This window comes from Sylvia atricapilla, chromosome 12 (assembly GCF_009819655.1).
Source record: "Sylvia atricapilla isolate bSylAtr1 chromosome 12, bSylAtr1.pri, whole genome shotgun sequence".
Taxonomy (NCBI): domain Eukaryota; kingdom Metazoa; phylum Chordata; class Aves; order Passeriformes; family Sylviidae; genus Sylvia; species Sylvia atricapilla.
In genome coordinates, this window is record NC_089151.1 from 12290102 (window position 1) to 12300623 (window position 10522).

Genomic DNA, 10522 nt, shown 5'->3' on the forward strand with positions numbered 1-10522 from the left:
CACGGGTATTCCTTATGGGATGTCTATACCACCAGAGAAACCTGTCACGAGCTGGCTGGACAGCAAGCCAGTCCTCTCCACTCTAACAACTTCTGTTGGCCTGCCACTCCCACCAACAATTCCAAGCTTGACCCCATTCATCAAAACTGAGGAGCCTCAGCCGATTCCCATTAGCCATCCTTCTGCTAGCCCTCCCTGCTCTGTCAAGAGTGACTCGGGAACAGCTGATCCCACATCAAAAATTTCCAATGGACTTTCTGATGAGGTAGAGGCTAGTGTGTTGCCTACCTCAAATGGCAAAACGGAAGAGAACCCCCAAAACACGAGCACCATCACTAACATGAGCAGCTCCGTGAGCTCCCCAGCGGCAGACTCGGGCTCCAGCGGTGTCGCCACTTTTACAAATCCACTGATGCCTCTTATGTCAGAGCAATTTAAGGCAAAGTTTCCATTTGGAGGACTATTGGATTCAACGCCAGCATCTGAAACATCAAAGTTGCAGCAGCTTGTAGAGAACATTGACAAAAAGGCAACTGATCCTAACGAGTGCATCATTTGCCATCGAGTTCTCAGTTGCCAGAGTGCGCTGAAAATGCATTATCGCACCCATACTGGAGAGAGGCCATTCAAATGTAAAATCTGTGGTCGTGCTTTCACTACTAAGGGCAACTTAAAGACTCACTACAGTGTCCATCGTGCCATGCCCCCGCTGAGAGTGCAACATTCTTGCCCAATCTGCCAGAAAAAATTCACCAATGCCGTTGTGCTACAGCAGCATATCCGAATGCACATGGGAGGGCAGATCCCCAACACCCCGGTGACAGAAAATTATCCTGAGTCAATGGAATCAGATACGGGATCTTTTGATGATAAAAATTTTGATGATATAGACAACTTCTCAGATGAGAATATGGAAGACTGTCCTGACAGCAGCGTGCCAGATACACCTAAATCTGTGGATGCATCACAAGACAGCTTGTCTTCTTCCCCTCTGCCCCTGGAAATGTCAAGTATTGCTGCTTTGGAAAATCAGATGAAGATGATCAATGCCGGCCTTGCTGAACAACTTCAGGCAAGCCTAAAGTCAGTAGAAAATGGGTCAGTGGAAGGGGACGTTTTAACTAATGATTCGTCGTCTGTCGGTGGTGATATGGAAAGCCAAAGTGCTGGAAGCCCTGCTGTCTCAGAGTCTACCTCTTCCATGCAGGCCTTGTCCCCATCCAACAGCACTAATGATTACCACAAGTCACCAAGTATTGAAGAGAAACCATTAAGAGCTTTACCAAGTGAGTTTGCCAACGGTTTGTCTCCAACCCCTGCTAACAGTGGTGCTTTGGACTTGACATCTAGTAACACTGATAAAATTATTAAAGAAGAGTCCCTGAGTATGCTCTTTCCTTTCAGAGATAGAGGCAAATTTAAAAACACTGCATGTGACATTTGTGGCAAAACATTTGCTTGTCAGAGTGCCTTGGACATTCATTACAGAAGTCATACCAAAGAGAGACCATTTATTTGCACAGTTTGCAATCGTGGCTTTTCCACAAAGGGTAATTTGAAGCAGCATATGTTGACACATCAGATGCGAGACCTACCATCACAACTCTTTGAGCCCAACTCCAGCATCGGCCCCAATCAGAACTCTTCGGTGATGCCCACTAACGCCCTGTCATCGCTCATAAAGACCGAGGTCAATGGCTTTGTGCATGGCTCTCCTCAGGACAGCAAGGAAGCACCCTCTGGTCTAGTTGCTTCGGGGCCACTGTCCTCTGCCACGTCCCCTGTGCTGCTCCCTGCTCTCCCCAGAAGAACTCCAAAACAGCACTACTGCAACACATGTGGGAAAACGTTTTCTTCTTCCAGTGCTCTGCAGATCCATGAAAGGACGCACACTGGTGAGAAACCTTTTGCCTGCACTATATGTGGAAGAGCATTCACAACAAAAGGCAATCTGAAGGTACTTTTTCCTCTTAACCGTTCTTCAGTTACATTTTCTCCTTGCTGGGGATTTTTGACCCTTATTAATGTTGCAGCAGTGGTACCTTTGGGCTGTTTGTGGTGTGACTGTGTTTAGTTAGCTCTGGTAGACCTAGATGGCCTCTTGTTGAGTGCTCGTGTTGGCAGCAGGTCTGAGGCATGACTTAATTAAAATTCATCTACCAGCAAAGCCTGTCTGCAGAGTGTGAAACAGAACAGCCAAATGATGATAAGGGATATTAATTAACAGAAAAATGCATTTTGTAACTCACACGCTTCTTCAAGAAGTGAAAGGCTCTTGAATGTGATGTTTTTCATAACTATCATGTAAGATGAGTGTTTAAAAAAGAACTATTAACATAATTCTGGAAATAATGGGCATTACTTTAATTGATTATATAACTAACATTTCCTACTGATATGAGTTTGAAAAAGCAAATATACTTAAGTTTTAGAACACCAGTTGAGCACTTTACTGTGTACATTTTTCTGTTGACAGAGTATTTCTCTAGAGGTTGCTGCCAGTAATGTGAGATGAATAATTACTTTCAGGCCATTCTGTCTATACACGAGGCTCTCCGATGAGCAATCAGTAAAGGATACTTTCTGCCTGTCTGAAAAGGACATTTATAGGGTAAAGGGTGTCAAATACAATACTTACCATTGCAATGAAAGTGGACATAGCAATTCTAGCCCAGAAAGCAGCTATCTGCAATTGACAGAATAATGCAAAGTCATTATAAACTAAATACATGTAATAAAAAAAGGAGTAAGAAGCAATGCATTGTTCAGCAGGAGAACAGGTTATTCTGGGTAATGGTGATGGGCTAATCCAGAAGCAGTTTATTATTCCAGATAGGAAATGGAGCCCTGTATCCTCTATCTTTAATGCCATCCATTATGTAACAAGACTGGACACATTCATGGAATCCTGTCTTCTCTGTGATGAAAATAAGTTCGAAAATCCTGTCAACCTCTGTTTTTTGTTTGTTTGTTTCTTCCTTTCTTTCTTTCCAGGTTCACATGGGCACTCACATGTGGAACAGTACTCCTGCAAGACGAGGCAGACGACTTTCTGTAGATGGCCCCATGACATTTCTAGGAGGCAATCCTGTAAAGTTCCCAGAAATGTTTCAGAAGGATTTGGCTGCGCGGTCAGGGAACGGAGACCCGTCTAGCTTCTGGAACCAGTATGCAGCTGCACTCTCCAATGGCTTGGCCATGAAGACCAACGAGATCTCCGTCATCCAGAATGGGGGCATCCCTCCAGCACCAGGGGGCCTGGGCAATGGTGGCAGCTCTCCCATCAGTGGCTTGACAGGAAGCCTGGAGAAGCTCCAGAATTCAGAACCCAACGCACCTCTAGCTGGTCTGGAGAAAATGGCAAGCAATGAAAATGGGACTAACTTCCGTTATACGCGTTTCGTGGAAGACAACAAAGAAATTGTAACAAATTAGAAAAAATAAAACTCCGTAAATAACATTCCTGCAGATAGTGCAACCTAGGGTTGCTTTTTTCCAGCTGCAGGTTACAACATTGCAAAGACTTTGTTTTGTACCATGTTCTACTTCTAGAGTTCTAAGAGAGCTTATTTATTAGTGATATAACCTTGCTTTGCAAACAAATGCAAGCATTAACTTTGGTCTCCCGTATTTTGAACTAAATACTAATCGACTAGAGTGCTGTAAACTTGCTGTAACATTTATGGCAGTTGCAAGTCTGTTCTGCTAGGTGATCTTATTCTGGCATTAACTTATTTTCTATATCCAGTTTAACACGAACTCTGGTATTGATGAGATGCCTCAGTGATGCATTAGATCTCTAATAAAAATCTGTATATAAATGTACACTTTGATCCTGCTGGAAACTTTATCAGCAAACACATTGTCTAATTTTTCCAGACAGAATTAAGAAAAGGACTGAGAGAACATAGACTGAACAGTGTGGGTCCTTTACACAGCTCAGTTTTTGATTTTTATTATAAAATTAAAACTGCTTTAATTTTTGTAGGTTTAACATTTTCCGTTTTGAACTGTTATTTGTATTGTGCTTTTTACTTGAGTCGTCTTAAATGTTAATACATTTCTGTACAGTAATAAGCACGCGGATTATTAGAGAAGATACTGAAGTGTTGTTTTGGTAGTTGAAACTGAGACGTAACATTTTGCCTTGTAGGTATATTCATTATAGAAAATGTGCTGGACTTTCACAATGCTGCTAAGTATGGCATCTTGAACAACTTCCGTGGACAACTGTAGATGCTCCTGTATATACAATAAGAACATCACTTTCATTAAAATGTACATACGTTCCTTACAAGACCAAGCCCTACTCCTTGACCAAGGGAACAAGTATAGTGTTTGTTTATTTTGTATTAGGCATTGGGGGGGATGGGGGGAACCTTGGACTGTTACATGCACTTTCTCGGAAAGTTGAAAGGAAAAGAGGTCCAGTTTCTTTAACATTTAATACTTACTAACAGCAGAGATACTGTAATTTTACTCGAGTAATCAAATACATTTTTGCAACAGATAAAAAAATTCGCTGTCTCTGTGTTTTTAAAGTGTACCTGTATTTAGTAATCACTTTGTATTATTTAGCCTTTCCCTTGGTTAACATGAACTGTCCAGGTTGTACGTGTGTGTTTATATCTGTAAGTATGGGTATACATATATGTATTGCATATTAATTGCTAGTATATTTTTCATATCCCCTAATAGTGAGAAATTTCTCCTTAACTATTCAACTCCTCCTTCTCATAAAATTGTAGATATTTTGGCATTTTTAATTTGTTTATTAAAAAAAAATGCTGCTAGCAAAGACCTTATTGAGCCTAGGTAAGTTTCCTTTGAAGGAAATAATTTATTACATTTAAGGCTTGATTTGGTTCAAATGCTTTATATTTGATAGTAATTTTATTTTATGAGATTGTATGTTTGTGGCGTGCTTACGCTGCTATACCTGTGTTAAGATGTCCACTTCCAAGCCTCCATATACTATGTGGGGGTTATAACTTGATTGTAAAAAAAGCATACCAAACAAAACTTAATTGCTTTGGCCTTGCACATGATTTGGCTTCCCTTAAACACCTGCCATGATCATTAACCTCAATGGGAGTTTGTCAAACATAATTCAGTCCAATATTTTTATCTCCTTACATTACTATTTATGAAAAATCAGATTGGCTGCCTTCAAATTATGCCTTCAAAACCACCAACAGGCAGCCAATTTTGTGACTATATATATATATTATTTTTTCCTTCTTCTAACAATTCCAAAATGCAGTTGTTTTGTGTTACAGGATTATTTTTCAGGATCATTGGGAGGGGGAGTTGCCCACCTTTTTAAACAGGAAGCGGTTACTTAGCTCTTCGCATAGCCTGAGTTGCAAATTGGGCATTAGAGAGGATTTACAACTGAAGAGCTGGGGTGAGAAATACTTTTCTTGAGGACTTTTCCCCTTCCTATGATTATGAATCCTGCGTATTAACGCTGTAGTCTGGATACCTCTTGGACCTCATGTCTTTAGGACTTTTCCTGTTCGAATGTGTTGGTTCACCTGGTACATGATATGCATTTTTGTTAACATGTAAGTTGTACGCTAGAGCCAGCTGGCTTGTCAATGTGAATATTTAAGAATTTTAAGTCACCTTTTGGTCTCAGAAAAAGGTAAATTAAAAGGATTTTGATGATTTTATCAATGAAATACTAACTAATTCTCCTTTTAAACTGAGTCGAGATTTGTGCAACAGAAAAGTTGCCAGGGAAGGGTTAGCAGCCCCCAGCGCTCCGGGAGGGTTTCCTCTCCGCGGCTTGAGTTTCATTAGCGCCTTTAACTTCGGCCCCCGGAGCCTCTTCCCACGGGGAAGTGCAGTCTGTAGGGTCCGAGGGAAGCCGCGCCCGGGGCAGGCGGGCCCCGCACTCGCGAACCTTCTCGGGCACCCGGACGCTCCTGCCGCTGGGTAACGTACGCGCTTGGCATCATTCGGGGGTATAAAAAGCCACAGAAACAAACAAACAAACAAAAAAGCAGAAAAAGGAGCGATTTTCTTTCTCGTACCTGGGGGCCTTCCCCCCGGCGCGCTCCGTGAGCGGACCCTGCGCTCACAGCGCAGCCCGGGCTCGGCTGAGGGGCCGCCGGCACCGAGGAGGGGCCGCTGCCCGAGGGGATGCGCTCCCCCAGCCCAGCCGCACCCCGCCGGCGCCGACAGACCCTTTTGTCCCCCAGCCCTTCCGAAGCGTTTCCCCGCGGTGCCGGCGGCTGCAACGGGCGAGGCTCCCCGGGACACCCTCCCGGCCCCGGAGCGCCGTGGGGCGGGGTTCCCGGTGAGCCGGGGCGCTGCCCCGCCGTGCTGCTCTGCCCTCCGCGCTGCCGGCGGCGGAGGTGGGCGCTGGCGGGAGGAGAGGCCTGCGCCCCAGGAATCCCTCCCTCTGCGCCGGCTGAGGGACAGTGCCCGGGCGGAGCCCTGGGGGCCGGGAGTGTGCCGGGCTGAGGGCTGGATGTCCGGGCTGAGCCAAGGGTGCCCGGGCTGTGCCAGCCTGAGGGCTGGATGTCCGGGCTGTCCCAAGGGTGTCCGGGCTGTGCCGGGCTGAGGGATGGATGTCCGGGCTGTCCCAAGGCTGCCCGGGCTGTGCCGGGCTGAGGGCTGGATGTCCGGGCTGAGCCAAGGGTGTCCGGGCTGTGCCGGGCTGAGGGTTGGATGTCCGGGCTGTCCCAAGGGTGCCTGGGCTGTGCCGGGCTGAGGGCTGGATGTCCGGGCTGTGCCGGGCTGAGGGATGGATGCCCGGGCTGTGCCGCCCGCTGAGCAGAAGGTGCCTTGCCGCTCTCCCCGCGCTGCACAGGACCCTTCCGTTCCCTTTCTCCTGCCAGACCCGACCGGGGCTGGGGCCGGCCCGCTGCAGAGGCCGGCAGCATGGTCCCCGTGCCGCAGGGTGCGCGGCCAGGGGCGGCTCGGGGCTCGGCGCCCCGTCAGGCGGAGGGCCCGGCTGGCCTCCTGCGAGGGGAAGCGGGATGGGAGGGGGCGGGGGAATAATTTGCTCTGGAAACGCGGAATTTTAAATTTCCCGTTACTCGACACCAGACCGTGGGGACCGGGGGAAGTTACCTCTCCCCAGAGCTGTCCTGGCAAGCGCACAAAGGTGCCCGCGTCGCTTCGCAGCTGGGAGCCGCGCTACCTCGCTGCAATTACCCAGCGCAGCGTTTCCTATTCACAGACACTGAATTAATCCTTATTCAAGAGTAGATTTTTTTTTCCTTTACGGTTTTGTTTTCGCGGCCTCATTTTTCTCATTAGCAACAAAGTTTTCTTTCCCCCCCTCACCCTTTTTTTTTTGCCCCCTCTCGTCTCGCCCATCACAATTTTATCATCCATTAAAATAAAGCACAGTGGGGTAGGTTGGTATTCTCTTTCTCTTAAGAGCCAGCGATCGTTCAACGCAGTCATTTAATCATCCCGGGTAATTTTCTTCACCCAGAAACAGACGTGATTTATTTAAAAATTGGGCTAATGGCGTGCGAAACTTCGCCGCTCGGAAAGAGCCGGCGGCGGAGCGGCAGGACCGCGCTGGCCGGGACGCGGCGGGGCCGCTCCGGGGCCGGGAGCCGCTGCCAGCCCCCGGCCCGGGGAATCTGGGGCTCCCCCGAGCGCCGGAGCGGGGCCAGGGAGCGAGGGAGCGGGGCCCGGCCCCGGAGCAGCCCCGCGGGTGCCCCATTCGCCTTCACGGGGCAGACGGAGGGAAGGGCTCGGCAAAAGGAGCGATAGCGGCGGAGTGGAGAGAGAGCCGGGCAGCACATGGGGAGGGCACGGATGATGTTTCTGTATCGGCCACGCAGCAGTGAGAAGGGAGAGGAAGCAGCAAATTGCCCCGTTTATTTCGTGTGCTGATGACGACCAAATCTTAAAACCTGTTCTCAGGGAAACTCTGTTGAATTTCAGTGTTCCTAGGCTGGGCTTTGGTTTGAGACTTAGGGGCGGGTTGCAAGCTCTCCCAGTTGCAGCAGGCAACAAATGCCTCAGTTTGCTCCTGCTTTGTGAGGAATAGTTGCTGACCATCAAAATGCAAGGGTTGCTGTTTGTTTTGACTATTTCTTTGGAGCATGCTTCCTGCTTTTGAAAGTCCTGAAGTCACAATTTAGCTGGCTGTATGTTTGCAGGAAGCCAGTTGTACTCGGCAGCAGAAGGTGTGACTTAGTAGCATGACAGCTCTTTTTTGCTGTCTCCTTGCCAGTGTTCCATAGCTCTGCAGGTTTGTTACCCCGTCAATGTTCAGTAGTTCTCCGGGTTTGTTCCTCTTTGGCTGGGGTTTGTTTGTTTTTTCCCAACCAAAATAACTTTTTAAAATTTGGGTTCCTTCTCTCTTGCGTATGAGTTGACAGATGTTAAAAGAATGTTTTGCAAATAAGTAGGTGTAGTTATTTATACAAGCTGGAAGCAATGTGTCTGTTAACTGCCAAGCTGAAATATAATGACTTAAAGATTTCACCTACAACACAGGCTATTATATAAATATGTATCTCTAGACAAAACACTGAGTAGAGGCTTTGAAATACAAACCTTAATAGGAAAGAATAGGAATAATTGGAAAGTATGGAGCTTCAGCTGAGAACAGAGTTACTGAGAGCTATGTTTATGATTCTCTGATTTGATAGTTCTGTGTTTTACATCCAGGTTACAGTTAAAATTGGAATGGTTACCCTGAGCAAGTCCCTGTGTCACTTTGACGGTGGCCTAGGACACGCCTGGAAGATGATGAGTTGGTGATTCCTTCCTGGGAAGATCTTGCTCCAAGGACATGGGATACCACGATGTCCTGAACTACATCCAGTGACTGAAATATTTTACAGGTAGTGAGGTGTAGGAATGACAGTGATTAAAATGACATTTCTGTTGTAAACCATATTATTGTTTTATCCTACCACAAGTTTCTTCAGTTTCCATTTTATCTTCTGTTTTAATTTAGATGTGTATTTTTGAATCCACAAGCTAAATTTCTTAATTATATGGGAAGGGGAGCAGTAGAGTGAAAAAAGGAGAGCAGGAAAGAGGAATTTTCTTTAGTGCTGAAGTCTGTCCAGCAGTGCAGGAGCCTGTGAGGCATGTGAACTTGCCTGTGAGGGTTGCAGTCATTCTGTCTGTGCAATGCTCAGTGTGGAGAGTGAAGCCAACATCCTGTAAGACTGAGCACACAGTACACCTGTGAGAACACCCACTGGGAAGCTACAAAGTAAGAAAGTGATGCCATCTTTCTTTTTTTTATAGCAGTTAATTAGTTAACCCAGGCTGCAAGCTCTTCTGAACTTTCAGATGTTGCTGTCACTTCTGGAAGGAAATTTAAAATCAGGTTAGATGGGCACCAAAAACATGTCCATGCCCATGTTATACCTGGTCACCTCTGCTAATAAGGAAGATTCTCTCTGGAAAGATCAGCCCTGAAACTTCTGGTGTCATTTCATTTCAAAAGTAAGGAGTGTCTCCATGTTAGCAGACATTCACATCATCTGTACAGACAGCTCTCTTGACCAGCAGAGTGCTGAAGTGCAAAGGTCTATTTTCATTATTTAAAGGTCTTAAAAATGCAGCATCACAGTGTCAGGTGGGTGTAGCAGAAGCCCTGAAGCACCTGGCATCAGGTGGTGCAACATGAGAACTATTTAGAATTGAATATGGAAAGCAAAAAATGGAGTGGTCTGGCAAACTGTAATGGATTTAACCCCGCTCATCACTACTTTCTTTCTTTTTCCTCATAATTTTTGTTAAAAATTATTTCAAAGTGAAGCCAGTGAGACTAATCAGATGAATGTTAAGAATGTTTTCAAAGTACTTTCAAAGTACTGATGCTTGTTTTGAGCATCAGCTTTTTCTAGCAGTGAATAATCCTGAATTGCTTTACTTTCATCGGGATTTTAAAATGTCAGTTAGTACATAGTGAAGCTAACATTTGTTTCATATGTACAATAACTAAGTGGATAATGGTGATCAGTACTAAATGTGCATTCATATGAACTCTGTCTTTCTGGTGGTTAGAGGATCCATAGAAAGGAAATTATGTAAAGAGCAGATTTCAGAGGTTTCTGTGTTTATTTACTTGTCTAGGCTGAGTACTGAGTCCTCACCTTGTGTCAGAGCTGCTGCTGAGCTGGGGCTGTCTGTGGTGCTTCCATCACCAGTCAGGGCAGCTGTGGGGAGCCCTGAACACCAGCACACACCTCTGGTGCTGAGACACAGAAACCAACCCTGCTTGAGTCAGCTGAACTTACTTTGGCTTCTAGCACTGAAGAGTGCTTGAGTGCTGCACAGACAATTTTTGTAGTGGTGGATGTGGCTGTTTAAGGTGTTACTTTCTTTCCTTTTCAGTCCAGATGTTTATTCCTGTCCACTGAGATCTCTCCCACTTCAATATTTGAATGGGAATAGATCTCATAAGCATTCTTCATTCACATCACCACAAAGGCTTGAGTCAATTCTTATTTGGCTCCTTATTTAAGATAGGAAAGAGTCCAAGATGTACTGGACAGGTTTGCAAAGCTTAAGGAGATCATTTTAC

The 10522-nt window shown here is 45.9% G+C and overlaps 1 protein-coding gene across 1 annotated transcript in view; it reads left to right on the forward strand.

Annotated features, from left to right (window-relative positions):
* Positions 1–5675, forward strand: part of SALL1 (spalt like transcription factor 1) — a 17853-nt gene extending 12178 nt beyond the window's left edge. Inside the window, exons 3-4 of the mRNA XM_066327871.1 lie at positions 1–1957; positions 2995–5675. The exon at positions 1–1957 is cut by the window's left edge and continues 1453 nt beyond it. Of these exons, the coding sequence (XP_066183968.1) occupies positions 1–1957; positions 2995–3435 (2398 nt within the window). The 3' untranslated portion in view covers positions 3436–5675. The remainder of the gene's footprint in view (positions 1958–2994) is intronic.
* Positions 5676–10522: the final 4847 nt, after the last annotated feature.